This window comes from Antechinus flavipes, chromosome 1 (assembly GCF_016432865.1).
Source record: "Antechinus flavipes isolate AdamAnt ecotype Samford, QLD, Australia chromosome 1, AdamAnt_v2, whole genome shotgun sequence".
Lineage (NCBI taxonomy): Eukaryota > Metazoa > Chordata > Mammalia > Dasyuromorphia > Dasyuridae > Antechinus > Antechinus flavipes.
In genome coordinates this window covers 22,095,413-22,114,517 of record NC_067398.1, presented here as the reverse complement: position 1 = coordinate 22,114,517, position 19,105 = coordinate 22,095,413, and the positions used below count along the sequence as shown (strand labels likewise).

At 37.7% G+C, this 19,105-nt stretch overlaps 1 protein-coding gene across 1 annotated transcript in view; it reads left to right on the top strand.

Moving 5' to 3' along the window:
- CADPS (calcium dependent secretion activator) overlaps nucleotides 1-19,105 on the top strand; it is a 542,165-nt gene that overhangs the window by 329,294 nt on the left and 193,766 nt on the right. The window contains 1 exon segment of the mRNA XM_051980071.1: nucleotides 3,204-3,270. Within this exon segment, the coding sequence (XP_051836031.1) occupies nucleotides 3,204-3,270 (67 nt within the window).

Here is a 19,105-nt window from a genome sequence, read left to right as displayed (position 1 = left end):
CTTGTTTCATCCTCACAATAACCCTGGGAGGCAGGTACTTTCATTACCTACATCTTACAGATAAGGAAACTTGAGGGAGAGCCAAGGTCATACAGCTAGTCAGTGTCTGAGGCAGATGTGAATTTGGGTCTTTCTGATTCTAGGACCAGCACTCTATGCCGCCTGCCTGTCTATGTCCTCAATGAAAGGCCCAAAAAGTCTCCTTTAAAATGGAGCTCTCTAATGGATTGAGATACAATAAAATACATGGATAAAAGCAGACTAAACTAAAAGTCAGAAGGTCTAAATTCTTGACCCAGTTCTGCATGACCTTGAGCAAACTTTAGGCTTATAAAAAGAGATGGCGGGACTAAGTGATCTTGGATTTCCCAGGTTTAAAATTCCATTATTCTAGATCTTCTAAGAGCTTCTGCATGCTCAGCACCCAGCAACTATACAATATTTGCTTATTGAATTATTGTGTTAGCTATAGATTTTACTTCTAAAAGATAGAGAGAAGTACATGCTATGTGGATAAAGCACCAGACCTAGAGAAAGGAAGATTCCTCTTCCTGAATTCAAATCTGGCCTCAGATGCTTACTAGCCATGTAACCTGGACATGTCATTAATCCTGTTTGCCTCTATAAAATGAGATGGACAAGGAAATGACAAATCGCTCAATAAATGAACAACAAGATGCTTATTCAGCTTTTGCGTAATCTAAATTAGGGAGGGATAGCTAATATATGGACTGATAAAATCAACATTTAAAATTAAATAGAGATAAATGAAAAAGTCTGCAGCAGGTTCAAAAATTTAACTACATCCAGTCAGAATAAAGGAAGCAAGAAAAAAGTTAAAAGTTTAAGTAGATTACAAGCTTAATATGAATCAACAATGTGATGTAGCAGTCCATTAATGTAAAATTAAGTTTCAGTGATGGCACCATAGTACCTCGAGGAAAGGCCTAAAGGCCATAGAGAGAGAGTTTGTATTCAATAAGGGATATGACATTTTAGATGGATTATTGACAATATGAAAGGTAGACCAACATTAGATAACCAAAATGATCAAGGGCCCAGGTATATTTAGCGTGAATCAAAGAAGATTTAACAAGGACACTTGATAACAATCATCAGTTATTTAAAGGGTTGTCCTGAGGAAGGATTTGATCAGTTCTGCAGAGCCCAGATATCAAAGGTAAGATCAATAAGTGAATATTATAGAAAGGCAGGTTTCAGCTCAAAATAAAGGAAAAAAACTAATAATTAGAGATATCAAAAAGCAAAATGGGCTACTTCAACACCAAAACTTCCAGTGACTGGCAAAGATTTTAAGAATACAATGAATGACTGCAAATATGATATATCCAATGTTACACGAGATTATATAATTTTGATAGAGATTGGGTTATGTGGCTTCTGGGGTCCTTTCTAACAATAATTCTATGCAATACACTATTGAATTCTAAAAGCAAATATTGTGTTAACAATAAAACAAAAAAAGCAAATTATTTGGACTTCAAACATTAAAGTGAAAATGTTCCAGTCACCTCGAGAGTCTCATCTTCTAGTGTTACAACCATTGTTCGAGATATTTTTAGAATTCTCTGGGCATTGTCTTCAGAACCGACTAAGGATGCCCCAGAAACTTCTCATTATTCGGAGTCATTCAGTGATGAAAAAAAAACTATAAAAAGCATGATTATCAATATTGCTACTTCACAGAAGAAAAAAATAAATCCAGGCAAAGTCATTCCAAAGTCACACAGGAAGGAAACAACAAAGCCAGAATTTTAATAATCACTTACTTTTCATGAAGCTTCCATATTTGCAAAGCACATTACATATGTTATCTCATTTTACCCTCACAACAATCCTGAGAATCGAGTGCTATTATTGTCCCCATTTACAGTGGGGAAAATGAGGCTCCTCGTGGTTTAAAGGACCTTCTCAGAATTACATAGAATAAGTGACTGAGGCTGGATTTGAATTCAAATTCTCCTGACCCTGAACCAATATTATAGAAAAGTACTACAGTTGATGTCAGAGGACCTGAGTTCTGCTGCAGCTCATCAAACTTATTTTTTTTTTTATTCATTAGTACATCACATGGATTACCTTGGTAAAATTACATTATAATCTATATGCCCCACAGATCTTAAAATAGAGATCTCTCACACTCTATATTTGCCAAAAGGTGTGTATCCAAAAAGTCACATGCAAATCAAAATTGGGCTTATAGCTCTGTATTTTCAAAGCTAAGTGGGAGAGAGAAAGGTATCAAAGCAATCTTAAGGATTGCTTCTTCAAGTGAAGAATCATCCCCTAGTTCATTTTGTGAAACTGAGTCTTCTTATTTGAGATTTTCTTAAAGCTAGAGATTTCTCTATTGTTTTCAGGTGTTGCTGCCTAATTACACATAGCACAGGCTCAGTGCCTATGCTAGAAAAGGCTGGTGAAAAAAACTCCTCTGATGATGATGAGAATTTCTTCATGTAAATTAGCCATCAATCACAGAAACACTGGGATGCTCCTAACTGGAAATTACTTTCAAAGACTGGAGCTCTCTTTTCTAACATAATGAAGGGGGGAGTAGATGAAATGCTTTAAAAATAATAATAATAATTAGATCTTACCAGAAGTAAAAAATATCAGCACAATTGGAGGGGTTTAGCTCCAACTTTTCTCTTCTCTTCCATATTTTAAAGCAGTTTATGGACTCAAATTTTTCAACACCTGCCCCAATTAGTCCCTTTAAAGGGCTACATTCATAAATGCTTCCTGAAAACTCATGATGGATTTGTCATTAGGCTTTATATTCCTATGGGCACATAATTGCAATACTACATATATATATATATATATATATATATATATATATATATATATATATGTAGTATTGCAATATATATATATATATATATATACATATATATATATAATATATATATATATATGTGTGTGTGTGTGTGTGTGTGTATGTATATATATATATATATATACATATATATATGTGTGTGTGTGTATATATATATATATACATATATATGTGTATATATATATACATATATATGTATATATATATACATATATATATATATGTATGTATATATATATATATATATTATATATATATATATATATATATATATATATCAGGCTTTAGAAAATAATGTTGTCACCCACTCATCTTCACTTGATTTTTGTTTTTCCCCTTCTAGGTACTTATGGGCCATTGGTAAGAATGTTTGGAAGAGATGGAAGAAAAGGTTCTTTGTACTGGTCCAGGTAACATTTCCATTCACTGCCTGCTCTAATTTTTTAAGGGGGTAGAACAATAAAATAAAGTAGTTAAACTTGAAGTCTAATTAAGATAAAAGTTCAAATCCCATATCTGATATCCCTTACGTGTGTGGACCTGGACAGTTCCCTTAACCTCTGTGTGTATCAGACTAACTCCCTAAGAGTTTTCTAAGTGACACATGTAGTCATGGTGTATTCCACAGCAATTAAATCTCAATCTTTCATGTGTCTAAATAACTGCCATCATGGAAGATGTATTAAGATTTTGTGCTGTTTCCATTATAGCATCTCTTATAGATTCACTTATTCATTCTGCAAAACACTTCCAAGCTGAAGTTTCCAAAAGATCATCTGACTACTATTCCTGTCAGAATTGCAGGGTTAGGCAAGGGTTGAGTTTCTAGGGCTATTATTCACAACTCCCTAGCAGTGTGTTTAATATTAATATCAATACCAAATAGCTATATTTCAATTAGTTGATTTTTTAAAGAGGGGGATGATAGAAAAGAGTAATTGCTTCAAAATATGCCCCTAAAGATTTAGGGAGAACTCTTCCACAAACAGACTCAATATCCAAGGTAAGAATGGGCTTAGTATACAATGGAAATGAGATGCTTGTGTGTTGCTCAAAGGGAGTACCTCCTGACTACTGTCCCTGAAATCCCTTTCTCCCATTTTGAAGCCCTGATAAAGTTAGCTACAGGGTGTGGTTATACTAATAAATAATGAACTTCCCACTGGACTGGCTTCTTAAAGTTGGTTGTAAGTTCTCTGCTGGACAAATTAATTGGTAGCCAAGCTAGATCCATCATCAGCTGTCACCATGAAATGTTTGGACATCTAATGGTTCCTCTTCGGTTACTACCCAATTGCTGTGGTAATTGAGATTGGTTCCAGTGACTTTGCCATCAACTTTGGTTTCTGATGAGAACTCAGTTGGAACCTCTGGATCTGCTAAATTTATAAACTTGATTGATACTTGGACATATCCACCTAGGAATACTTGTTTATCCAAGATCAAGAAAGAATAACCACAAATATGGAGAAGACCGTGTGCTGCTTACAGGCTCTAAGGCTGGAAGGGAGATAGAGAAGTTGCCTTTCCCTTCAGTTCCCCCAAGTCATTACCCCAGAAACTACTTAATTTCCAGACAGGAAATGAGACAACAGAGCTGTATGCTTTTCTTGAGAGAAACTGTATTATGCTTTTCTACTTTGGGTTGTAGGTATTATCCGCTACTAGTCCAGTATCTCCCATATGGTCAATTTTGGGAATGAGAAAGAGGAAAGGAAAAAGAAAAAAAATCCCTTCTCTCCCTTCCAAGAGCAATTATCTCTGAACCTGGGTGATGTCACATGAGAAATTAACTTGTACTTAATTGAAATCAAGTTACATATCTTAGACTGCATATAAAAAGAGTCATCAGTCAAGTGATAAGCTGAAAAAAATATGGTAAGTTAGTCCAATTGTGAAGGCTTTTCAGTTCAGAGGAAACTGGGAGAGGAAGGAAATAGATAATTGATTAGTTGGAAAGAGGGTATAGTTAAGAAGACAAATCATGGGCTCTACACTGCAAAACATCTCTGCTTATAAAGGCAGAGGACATAGATTCAAATCCTGCCTTGTAAAATCTTGGACAAGTCACTTAATTCCTGTGCTTTGATTTTCTCTGCATTAAAATAGGGGTTTTAAAATACAGAGAGAGAGAAAGAGAAAGAGAGAAAGAGAGAGAGAGAGAGAGAGAGAGAGAGAGAGAGAGAGAGAGAGAGAGAGAAAGATATATAGATATAGAGCTAGAAGTTATTTCTAATCTGCTCATTTTACAAAAAAAAAGAAAAGGAAAAAAAAAAAGAAACTGAGACCTCAAAAGGTGAGGTCACTTGCCTGGGGGGATATAGGGGACAAGCCCAATTTGTCTCCCATACTGGAAAACCATTATTTGTTCACTATTCCAATGATGAGATCAAGATAACAATATCTAGTATTGTGACAAATTCACATTGGCCCTTCTCTTTGGCAAAAGGTGGATTTATTTGGGGAAAAGGTTATGGACAAAATGACGGGGTAAAAAAAGCACCAGAAGTGAAACCAGAAGCGGCAAATATGAAATATATGGGAGGGAATATAGTTAGCAAGGAAAAAGAGAAATTCCCCAGAGGAACTAATTCACAACTAGGAGAAAGGAAATGCTCCATGAGGTGGCAGTAGGTTTAGATTGGAAGGTTAGACTGACCAGAGTTAGCTAGAGCAAGGAGAAAGGCGCCTTTAAAGGGAAAGGACTATGTGGTGGGAGGGGGGGGAGGGGAGAGACAGAGAGATAGAGAGAAGGAGACAGAGAGACAGAGACATAAAAATGAGAGAACTGAAGAGAAACCTAGATCTTTTATAGGGGAAATACAGGGGTGGGGATTTTTTCAGGGAGATCAGGAAAGTGAAAATAAAAAAATCAAGAGGAAAGGATCAGGAGCCAGATGGGATGTGTCTGGCAAACTAGGTCCCAGAACTGCCTAAAGATGCTCATAAATATCTCTAAGGTTGTTTAAGATGCCCAGAAGTTGGGTGGACAGTTGGGTTTGATAAAGAGTTGCTTTCCAGATAGTCTGGGAATTGGTTAAATCTGATAATTGTCAAGTGGGGTTCTTCCTGATAGGGGAAGATATTTCACAACACCACTACTGGTAAACAGTGCTTTGGGAGCTCAGAAAAGGAAGAAGTATGAGCTGGTGAGGTCAAGAGGCACCTCCAAAGAGCCAACATGATATAGGAGAAAGAGCACAGATGTAGAGATCCAAAGATCTGGATTCTAATCCTGCCTTCATCACTTACTATCTGAGTAACTGGAACAAAACAATTCACTCTGTTGGCCTCAGTTTCCTCCTGTATAGGATGAGGGGGTTTGAACTAAGCACCTTCAGAGATGAATTCCAGCTCTAAAGCATTGATTCATATGAGGAAGCCATGTGGCCCGAGCACCACTCCATGGGAGCCATCCGTCCTTGCCATCCTTGAAAAGCTAATTGCTGCCCCAAGACATTCTGCTGACAATTTTTAAATGACTAAAAATCTAAGAAAAGGGTCTAATCGCCTATTATTTGAGAGAAATTGCTCCACACAGGAAAAAGCAGAGGGGGGTGGATGAAATTGCTGAAAATCACCCTGAGGTTGCCTTGAGCCCATTTACACTTTCCTCATAATGTATGCTCTCAAACTATTCTGCTAAGCCATTTTCCTCAGAATGTCAGGTCCTCCCTGTGCCTGAGGAACATAATCGAGATGAATTTGGGTGCAGCAGTGATTTTTAGGGTACAGGGTAGGGCTAGGTCACCCTAGCAGAGAGACACTCAGTGCATTACCTCACCTAAATTCAGAAGGCAACACATTAGGATTCTACCTGATTTTTTTGAAAAATGAAAGGGGAGAGGGAAGAAGAAAAGAAAGGAGGGAGGAAAGAAGGAAGGAAGGAAGGAAGGAAGGAAGGAAGGAAGGAAGGAAGGAAGGAAGGAAGGAAGGAAGGAAGGAAGGAAGAGAGGGAAGGAAGGAGGGAGAAAGGAAGGAAGGAAGGGAGGGAGGAAGGGAGGAAGGAAGAATGAATAAATGAAGGAAGGAATAACAGAAGAAAGAAAGAAGGAAAGAAGAGAGAGAGGAAGGGAGGAAGGAAGGAAGGGAGGAAGGAGGAAGGAAGGAAGGAAGGAAGGAAGGAAGGAAGGAAGGAAGGAAGGAAGGAAGGAAGGAAGGAAGGAAAGAAGGAAAGAAGGAAGGGAGGAAAGAAGGAAGGGAGGAAGGGAAGAAGGAAGGGAGGGAGGGAGGCAAGGAGGGAGGGAGGAAGGGAGGGAGGGAGGGAGGGAGGAAGGAAGGAGGAAAACTAAGTGCTTGAAGTGTGCCAAGCACTGTGCTAAGTGCAGAGGACATAAAAACAAGGACACAACATAGAAAATGAATTTCTATTGGTGTAAAACCCTTTTAGGGAGCTAGGGCAGAGGAATTTTATCTTGATAATGGAATAAGTGAGGAGGATCAAGAATTTGAAGTCTGGAGAGAGAACAAGTGTATGTCAGGTGAAGCAGGACTTGGCTCCTTCCTAAAGTTGTGGTACCAGGAGGGAATCAGGAGAACAGAGGGTGGTGTGTTCTCCAGGGTGTCAATGCAGCAAGGGAGGAGAAAGATAAAGAGAGAGACAAAGACACAGAGACAATGACAGAAAGACACAGAGAGAAACAGAGTCAGAGACAGAGCAAATAAAGCATGAGATGAAAGAGACACACAGAGAGACTAACACAGAAAAGAGGGGGAAGAGAGAAACAGAGACAGAAACAGGGAGATAAGGAGAGACAGAGACAGTTACACAGAGACAGGAGAGGCAGAGATAAAGAGGGAAGGAGAGAGAGAGAAAAAGACACAGAGAGAAACAGATAAGAGAGAGATAGAAGGAGACAGAGAAGGTGGGAAAGAGACACACAGAGACAGAGACAGAGAAGAGAGACAGAAAGACAGAGATAGAGAGACAGAGAGATAGAGGGAGACAGAGAAGGTGGGAGAAAAAGGCAGAAAGACAGATAGATAGGGAGACAAAGGGAGTCAAAAGGTGGGAGAGACAGACAGACAGAGGCAGAGGAGAGAGACAGAGACAGAGACATGATACAGATAGATTAGCAGAGCTTTCATGGCTACCCACTTCTTGTCTAGGTGACTTCTCTAGCCTCCTTGCCCTGCTCTTTCCTGACTTCCACCTTGGTCCTCATGGCCCTACTTCTAGCCCTCATCTTCTCCCTCCCCAATCCCTCACAGCCTCCTCTCTGATCTCTGCTCCTGTTCTCACCCCCCTCTCCAAACTCATCCTCCACACAACTGCCAATCTTCCCACAAAGCCCAGGTCTGCCAACGTTATTCCCTTGGTAAGGAATCTTTAGCGTTGCCCTATTTTTGACTCTAGAACCAAAGGCACGCTCTTCTGTTCAGCACTTCGAGCCCTTCACAATCTGGTCCCAACCCACCTTTCCAGACTTCATATCCAAATACCCCGCTCCCCACCATAACCTCTATATTCCAGCCTCCCTAGCAATTCCCCTTAAACAACCTCCCACCTCCTTCTCTGTGTTTTGCATACTGTCACTTCTACCTGTAAGGCAAATCTTGCCTCAGTTTTGCCTCATAAAATCCTTAGCTCTCCCCAAAGTTTAGCTCAGGAGTTCTCCTCCTACCAGAAAGTATTCTTGATCTCTGTTTTTGTCCTTGTATTTCCAGAGCCTGGGACTCCATCTGGCACATAGCAGGCTCTTAAGAAGTAATGGTTAAATTAAATTAGATCAATATTAAAGAAAGAGATCTCTAACTGTATGAGGCTAATTGATCTTTCACTTTAGGATATGCAGTTTTTACTGGATTTAAACTTTCCTATAAAGATCTAAAATGGTAGATCAAGAAAATCCATCTAGTTCTCAGGTTCTTAGCCTGGGTCTTTGGAATCCCATAAACTTAGATTGGGGGGGGGGGGGGGGAGAATTACATCTTTATTTACACTAACCTTTGATTTCCATTTTGATCCTATGGCTATTATTTTATACATTTAAAAGAATTATTCTAAGAAGAACATAAAGAGTTCACCAGAAAACCAAAGAGCATTAATATACAAATAAAAAAAAAAAAATAAAAAATAAAAAAAAAAAAAAAGGATTTTAAAATCTCTAATCTAGTCTGACTCCATTCACCTACAGCTGAGAAAATTAGGACACAGGGACACCAAGTGGCACAATATATAGAGTACTGGGACCAGAGTCAGGAAAAGCTGAGTTCAAATATAACTCAGATATATACTGACTGTGTGATCTCTGTGTGCTTTATGGATCAATCAATAAACATTTATTGGGAACTTACTATGTGTCAAGGACTGTGCTAAGTTCTCAGAAAAGACAAATCCTTCCTTCAAGGAATTCATGACTTAATAGGGAAAACAATATATGAACAAATATATACCGAATGAGCTATATAAAGGATAAATAGGAAATTATTAACAAAAGAATAAAGAGGGGTTAGGGAAGATGTCCTATGGAAAGTAAGATTTTACTTGGGGCTTAAAGGAAGCCAGTGTCACCAATATAGAGAGTACATATCAGGGAGAAAGGTGTGAGAAGGTTGGAAAGGGAAGAGGGGGCTAGGTTATGAAGGGCTTTCAATGTCAAACAGAACATTTGAGCCAATGGAGTTTATTGAGTAGGGAAGTGACATGATCAGAGCTGAGCTTTAAGAAAATCACTTGAGGGACTGAATGGAGGATGGAGGGATTGAGGCAGGCAGACCCACCCACAGATATTACAGTAGCTCAGGCATGAGGTAATGAGTGGGCCATTAATGTCAGAGAAGAAAAAGGGGGTGTATTAGAGAAATATTACAAAGGTGATATTAACAGACATTGGCAATGGCTTGGATATGGGGGGTGAGAGATAATGAGGAGTCCAGCTTGACTCCTAAGTTATGAACCTGAAGGAGGGGATGTTCCCCTCTATAGTAATAGGGATGGTAGGAAGGAGTAGAGTTTGGGGTGGGAGGAAAGACAATGAATGCTGTAGTTTCTTCATCTGTAAAAATGGATCTATAATAGTACCTACCTCTAAGGACGGTTGTAAGGATAAAATAAGATATTTTAAAAATGTGTTGCAAATCTTAAAATACAAAATAAAGGCTATTATTATTGCCACTGTTATTTTATATGGCATGCCTAAGGTTGCATAGCTAGTTAGAGACAGATTAGAAGTCCAGTTTCCTGACTGACAGCTGTGTGTTTTTGAGAGCTCATTATGGGATTGTAGCTCAAGAGCTGGAAAGGATCACAAAGTCAACAAATCTGACCTCCCACACCCCACCTCATTTTCCAGTTAAGGAAACAAAACTGAAGTTCTGTTCAAAATCACCCAGATAACAAATGTCAGAGGCTGAATTAGAACTCAGATCCTCTGGCTTCAAATTCAGTCTTTTCCTCCCAGTGATTCATGATACTTTCTTTCCCTGAAATAGATAACCAGGTGTGAGCTGTACATCAATGCCCTCGATAAAGATAACTAGAATTTTGAGGAGCAAGAGGGGAAGGTGGCCATGTCAACAAGCAATGAGCAAAATAGCAAAGTAGTTATTCCTACTAGTCCCAATACTACACACAAAAGGGGGAATGGCTACTTTGCTTATTAATCCCAGATATTATGGTCATAAGATGAAATAAACGCACTCATGCATATATATGCATATAACACACATACATGCACATATATACACACATGCATGAACAACACACACATCAGACAGGTACAAACGCTGAGTATCTACCTCTATATTTCATAAAAACTGAAAGAGACTCCAGAGATCACTTAATCCAATCTCTTCCCTTTATAGGAGAGGAGACAAAAGCCAAGACATTGATGACTTGCCCAAAGTCACACAGGAAGTGTAACAAGTAGAATTTGAACCAATATCCTGTGACTCCAGATCCAGAATTTCTTTAGTGGTACTCCATAGCGAACTAACAATGTAATGCTTGGTCCATTCTTGGATGAGCATGGACCAAGCTCACCTATCTTTCTGTGTTGCTAACTAGGCTCTTGTAGGACATGATGCTTATAACAAATTCATTATTTCTATCATGAATTTATTGTTGGTTCAATTGAATCCCCTCATATTTACCCATGAAAACAATTGTTTTCTCATTCATTCTGCAGAAGATTTGTGGTCCTTTATACCTCAATTATTTAATTGTAGAACCACAGATATATGGAAAAGGTCCTTGGATTGATGGTCAAATCTCTGGTTCCTGGTTCTAATCCATTTCTAATGAACTATAACAATTTGGGCATCCCTAGATCTCAGTTTCCTCAGCTTTAAAATTATGGCATTGAACTATCACAGAATTCGAAAATTGGAAGGAATCTCAGTGGACATTGAGCCCAAACCATTGACAAAAGAAATCCCCACCATGTCATGCTCAACAAGTGATTAGCCACCCTTTTCTCAAAACACTTCCTAGATAACGTCCAGCACTCTACATTTATATTTACTTTATTGGAAACATATTAAATTCTTGTTTTTTGATACTTACCAAGGATTTTTTTATTAGGGTTCCATATCTCGGGGCAGCTAGGTGGTGAAGTGGATAGAGCACAGAACTACTCTGAGGCTGAATCATTTAATATTGTTAATCTGGAGCAAATCATTTAATATTATTTGCTTCAGTTCCTCATTTATAAAATGAGCTGGAGAAGAAAATGGTAAACCATTCCAGTATCTTTGCCAAGAAAATACCAAAATGGAATCATGGCACAACTGAACAACAATAAACACAAGGGGTCTTGCCTTAGGATGCAAATATCATTTTAAAAAATCTTTGTACAATAATCTCCTTACATTGATACAGATTGGCAGCTCAATTGTAACGCAGATTCATTTAGAATATTGACAGGCCAATGACATTCATAATCATAATAGCCAAGCAGTTAGGGGCTCATGGCTACAGCACTAGATTTGGAATCGGGAAGGCTTGAGGTTGAATCCTGCCTTGGACTTTACCATCTGTGCAAACCTGGACAAATAACTCACTTACTTTCTCTCAGCATCAGGTCCTTTGTCTATAAAATGAAAGAGTTAGATTCAGTGACCTCTAAAGTGCCTTCTAGCTAGTGGTTGGCCATCAGCCATAAGACCTGAACTTAAGGCTGCTTGACTCCTAGCCCAATCCATCATCCATGACACTGTGATGCCTCTCATAGATATTTAAATTTTTCAAGTCCTAGGTATATTTTCTTTGATCCTCACAAATACCCCCACGATAGTAGTACTGTTATTCTCACTTTAAAAATAAGGAAACTGAATTTCAGAAAGCTTAAACAACTTGCCTGAGTTCACAGAAATGGAGCTGGAAAGGACATAGAACCCACTCCCCTTGACTCCAAACCCAACGTTTTTTTTTTGTTTTTTTTCACTACTCATTGTTGCTTCCCAGATCATCTCTGACCACATGTTCCTTGCATTTGGATCGGCCCACTCACAAGTGGCTTTCAGATTGCCACATGGCTCATCCAACCAACGCCAGTTGCCTGCTGTGACAAAGGAACAAACATTTGGTGGAGGTCAGGATGAATCTCAGAGAGGATAATGTTCTCTTTTCAAGAAAGAGAGTTCCTATGTCTTCAGTCGTGCTTTCTTCTAGCCTTGGATTACTTGCATACAAATTCTATAGAAATCATGTGGTAGAATCTTGGTATATGTTTTAAATGCAAAGCTAAAATACATAGATTGGAAGTTATGGAAAATGATGAACTTAAAGCTTGCTGGAAACAGATCCCCTTCATCACAATTCAGACATGGCTGAATATAATCCATTCAAGTGCCAAGAGCTTTGATGTATGGATCATGGAGCTCTGATTCCTGAGACCACTTGTTATGTTAATGGTGGCGTACATCAGTACCTGATTGGGGCAGAATGGAATAGTAGATAAGAGTAAAAAAAAGAAAAAACTTGGATTTGGGGTTGACTTGATTTCATGTACTACCATTTATGACAGTGGCATTCCATAACTTTAGGCAAGTCATTAAGGCTCTTTAACCTCAGTTTCCTCATTTGTAAAATGCAAGGATTGGACTCCATGATTTCCAAGGTCCTTTCTAGCTAGAAATATTTGATCGCATCATTCCATGAATTCAGTCTTCTCAGCATAATAGTGTCTCAATGTTGAACTTAATCTTATGATCTCATGATTTTGACTTGCAAGGGTTCAGATTTCATCCCAAGTCTTGATGTCTGTCAACTTGATAAAATACATCAGAATGTCTTCTGGCGATATTGTGAATTACCAAATATTGAACAGCAAAGAGAGTGAATATGATGGGAGAAAGATAGATATTGACTCCCTCATCTGTGAAATATGTCCTGAAGCAGTGCTGGGAAGCCTTTGATGGATCATTACTTTATCAAGATTGTCTGGATTGTGAGACAAACATGTATACCCTTATATTGTGCTAGGTACTGTGTGTGTTCTAAACGGTCTTTGAGTTGCATGTCTTGAACTTACTAGGGTCACAATCCTGGACAAACCACAACTTCTGTTTACCTCAGTTTCCTCAACTGTAAAATGAGTATTATAATAATAACACCTACCCTTTATGGTCATTATGAGGATCAAATGAGACAATATTTGTAAAAAAAAAAATATATATATATATATATATATATATATATATACTTAGTACATTGCCTGGCATATAGAGGGTGCTATATAATTATTTTCCTCCCTTATTCCCCCTTGCTCTTTTTTGATAGTTCAAAGAAACCCATGGACCTCTTCTCAGAAAAATGTAAAGTAAAATAGATGGGATTTTGGAGAAAACTAATTATATTGGAATAGTAATATGATGTTTTGTGTTTTTTAATTCACTGACCTCTTGGAATCTACCTACAAATTCCAGGGATCTGTGAGCCACAGATTAATAATCCCTGTTTTATTTGCTAGAGATATGAAGACAAAATTGAAACAATCCCTGCCCTCAAGGAGTTTCCATTCTACTGGAAGAAATATATCACATTCACAGATAAATCCTTTTATCATGAAAAATTAAAACTACACTAAGATTTGTAGGCCATTCTATGTATGTAGGCAGCTAAATGATTCAGTGAATATAATACTGGACCTGGAGTCAGGAAGACCTGAATTCAAATCTAGCTCCAGATACTTCCTAGCTCTGTAATCGTGGACACTCCCTTAACTTCTGTCTGCCTTGCTCCACTACAGATCAAAGTAGCAAATCTTGCTATGTCTTTGCCAAGAAGAACTCATGGAAAGTGTTGGCATGAAATGGTCCATGGGATCACAAAAAGTCAGCTATGGCTAAATAACTGAACAACAACAAGTATATAAACATATATATTCATTTATACATGCGCATATATATAAAATACACATATACACTTTTATATATACACACATAGTCACAAAACACACACACACACACACACACACACATACACATACACACACCGACATACACTCACCAAACAGAAATAGAAAGTGATTAGGAGCCAGGTAGTAACAACTGGGGAAAGCAGGAAAAGCCTGTTGAATGAGGCAGTGATTGAGCCCAGCTTGGAAGGGCTGGCTGATTGAGTTATTATTTGTAAATGTTCGTGTAATAGAGCAGCTGTGGGATATTTGTTTTCATTTTATCACCAATGAATAAATAACACTTTGTACTGCTCCAGGTTCAGAGTTTCAATAAAAGCCAATACTTCAGGGTTTGTTTTTTTTTTTTCTTTCAAAAAAATAGTAAAACATGTAATGTTTTCCAGATATAACAACAATAACAAAAAGAAATTCACGATTTTCTTACGAAATGTTTCCCCTTTCAAAAAATTAACATGTTGGCAAAATTTCCAAAACAGTTTTCCTCAAAAGCTGGATTGTTGGAATCTTCAAAATTAGATCTTTTCACTGTAGCAAGCCAGGAAACAGAATGGGACCTGGAGACAGGTAGAACCATGTTCAGACATTTACCAGCTGAGCAAGTTACCTAGCTTCTCTCTGCCTCCATTTCCTCATCTATAAAATGGGGATAATAATAATCCCTACCTCCTTATGTTTGTGAGAATCAGAGACCATATTATGTGTATGTATGAATATATGCATATGTGCATGTGTGTATGTATGATCTATATGTGTATGTGCATATACACATATCTACATACCATATATTATATACATACTATAGATACACATATATACTATATATGTTTATATATACACTGTATACTCACATATACACAACATATATTTATATATACACCATACATGCATATATATCATATATCATATATATAATATACATTTATGCAACACTATACAAATATATACACAATATGAACACATCATATACACATGCATATATGTACTGTATGTATTTATACATACTATATATATTCATACATATACTCTACAGACATATACACAATATATATTTATATACACATTATATATCCTGATATATACACTACATGTATATTTTCATGTACACTATATACACTATATTTGCACCCTGACTACATATACACAATATATATTCATACACATACACACACATATATGGACATAAACATATTCATGTGCACACACAGAGCACTTTGTGAACCATAAAATGCTATATAAATGTGAGGTATTATTCAGATCAAACCTGTTAAGTGTCTTAGTCTTGATCTATAGAGCCACTCAGTGACAGGTTTCCAACCCCAAACTGATTTTATAAGAATGCTGTTTTATCCAGTTTTTGGAAAATCCTTGGTTTTCATTCATTTCATTTCATTCATTCATTTCTACAATGACCCATTCTTAGTCAGAAGAAAATGCCAGCATCCATGGCATTTGTCTTGAATGGTGGTTAAAAATTAAATTGTTCCTCACAAAGAAGTGGAAAACAGATGAGAGCCAGACCTCATGTTAAATTGGTCACAAAAGTTCCATAGTTTGGGCAGAGGCAAAACTGTATCGATGGGTTGTAGTCATTTCTGTGTGAATTAGGAATCTATGGTTTGAAAACAAAAACAAGTTCCTGGCATGGGGAAGTCTAGATTGTGTCTGTTACCTGAGACCCATAAAATGGAAGAAGACATTTCACCTCTCTCATCCTCCATTTCCTTTCCTGAAATATAGGGACATTGGATGAGATGGCCCCTCAGGATTCTTCCAGGTCAAAATCCAAGATCTGATGACTCTATAATAAGATAAATGTTAATAACAACAAAAAAAAAAAAAAAAACAAACTGATTTCAGACAATCTCTGGTCCTTCACACTATTCATCTTTTCTCCCTCCATGTTTCCATGGAATATTGAACATTTTCTCTGAGATAACTATTTCTGTATTTAATTTCTTGCTTTAAATTTTGAGTGATCACTTTTTTAACCATACCTATTTTATCCTGTACTTAAATTATACAGTGAGAGATTTAATTTTTCAATCAAAATATAGTGTCAATTTCTATGAAAGTCAATGTTCTGAGATGATGGATTCAGATCCAACACTGAGTCTATTGTGGCAAGAAGATTGCACTCATAGGATCATAGATTTGGAGGTCATCTAATTCAATCCCCTCATTTTACAGATGAGGAAACTGAGTCTCAAAGAAATTGTGACTTGCCCAGGGTCATACCCAGATTCAACAAATTTGCCAAATTGAGTGGCAACAGCTCTAGCCAGAATAGAAGCAATTCTTGATTTTAGCTTCCAAATCTTAAATATTGTCCTTCTCTTTAAGGATCAAAGTGGATCATTATTAATTCTGCAGCATCTACTTGTTGAAACCAAGATTCACCAACAATTTGGTATATACCGATTTGGTGTGTACCAATGACATTCATAGTCATAGAATCTGGATTCAAATCCCAAGGCACCTGCTTAGTTTTGACCTTGAATTATCAACCCATGAGCAAATATTTATTAAATGACAAGAGTGTGCTAAATGCTAGGAATACAAAGACAAAAAAAGAAACAATCCCTGGGATCATGTGAGTAGACCTTTAAAAGTGAGTAGAAACATATGGAGGAAAAAAGGAATGGAGAATGAGTACCCTCTTGGGATAAAGATGGAAAATTGGAGAAGACTAGGACAATCGAAAACTCTCTTTGCTCTTCTAGCCCTCAGTTTCTTCTCCTGTAAAATGGGCATTGCATTTAATGATCTCTTAACCCCAGCTCAAAAATCCAACAATAATCTAATTCACAAACAAAAATGCATATGGATTCCTATCCTGAGATTTTTTTTTTTCTGGAAATGATATGGAACAAAACCCAAGATTCAAGAGAAGTGAGTTCAATTCTTGCCTCTGCTCTAACTAGACAATTGGCCAAATTATTAAACCTCTCTGACCCATAATTCCTTCACTATAAAATATGGGAAATTGGACTACATCCTCTCTAAGAGCCCTGAATTCTTTCAAGAAAATACATTTCTTTAAATCCTTCTAATTTCTTAATGTAAACTGTCAAACCAAAGTTGAAAAGTCTCTTAATTGTTTTTAATGGAGCCAGGGAAATTTACCAGCATTAGGTCTACCAATGACAACTTCAACATTTTCCCAGAAGGGGGCAGCAATAGCCAAGTCTTCATTAAAGATGCTGCTTTAAAAAAGAAACATGAAAGAGATGAATGGATGTGAAACAAACTAAGACACGGCAATCCAAATTCACAGAATCAGTGCCTTGAGATCGGGTGCTTCTGTGCTCTTATATTATTTCTATCATTTCTGTATTATCAACTTGAGTAGCTCCATGTCATGTACCGGGTCAGGGGGAATTGGTTTCCCCATGAAGAAATCGATTTAGAGTAACATAAACCACAAAGAGCAACATGGTATCCTAGACAATAGAGCCACTCTCAAACCTGGTGGCGGTTGGAGTCGTTGGATCAGCTCTATGTCATTGGGCAAATTATTTAATCTCAGTCTCAGTTTCCCCATTTTTTAGAAGAGGAAACTCTTGAGATGTGACCTGCTCAGGGTCACACATATAGCCAGGGGCTGAGACAGAAGGTGAATTCAGGTCTTCTGGACTCCAAGTTCAATGCTTTGTCACCTGGTAACTCCAAGTTACCTACCTCAGGGGGTCATTGTGAGGGGCAAGTGAGTCAGCATAATCTAAAGTGCTTTGCAAAGCTTCGAGCACTGTATGAATGCTAGTTATTGTCAAATCTGGGAAGGTCTGGTTCCAGGATTCACCCATGACACATAAAGGCTGTGTGACGTTAGGCAAGCCAGTTCATTTCTCAGAGCACCAGGAAGCTCTCAAAGACCATACTCAAAGATAGATCATGATAGAGGGAGTTTCTTTACCCCACAACTCCCTTTAGCAATAAAATCTCAGCTCCACTCCCTATCAGAAATAAAATATTGAAATTTCCTCTCATGAAAAGAGAAGGGTCAATGTAGGAAAATGGAATGAACTTTGGCTGAAGTCAGTGAACTGATTGGTTTGTATCCCATCTTTGAACCTCACTACCAAGCATAATCCGGGGCAACTCATGTAACATCCTTAGTCCTCAGTCTCTTCATCTATAGAATGGGAGAGTTGAACAAAATGATCTCTATGACCCATGTCTTTCCCATGACTTTCGCTCATAGTCAGTTTTCTAAAATCAATCAAATGAATGCTCATTAACTGCCTTCCATATATAAGAAACCTTACTAGGGTTTTCAGAAATAGGAAGAATTGCAATGCATCCCCCCTGCCTTAATTAATCTCAATATTACAAAGATGTATGAAAGTATGCTAGGAAAATAATGAAAATAAAAGGTGTCACACCACTTTGCCAGTGCTTTATTCAGTCCTGGATAGCACAGATTAAGAGACAATTGGTTAGCTGTACAGTATCCAGAAGAGGAGGCTCACTGGAATATGGAGAAAGAGCTAGGGCGGGAGGCGGGGGCAAAACATGCAAGACTAGAGAGCAATGAAAAGTTTCAGCATTATGCCATTGTACGGATCATAAGAAAGAATAAGAGATGTTTACTTTGGAGAAGGAAAGATTCAGGACAGAGGGTGTGTGATTAACTTAGTAATTAAACAATCACATCATGGGGAAGAAAAATGAAATTTGCTCTACTTACCCAGAAGCAATGGTATAAATGCAGACAGAACAAATCGAGATTCGATAGGGGAAACAAAAAAACAAACAAAACTTCCTAGCAAACAGTGCAATCCAAAAACTTAAGTAGCTGTCTCATGAGGTTTTGGATTCCTGCCCCCCCTCATTAGAGGTCCTCAAATAAAAGTTAGGTGACCAATTATCAGATAAGTTGTAG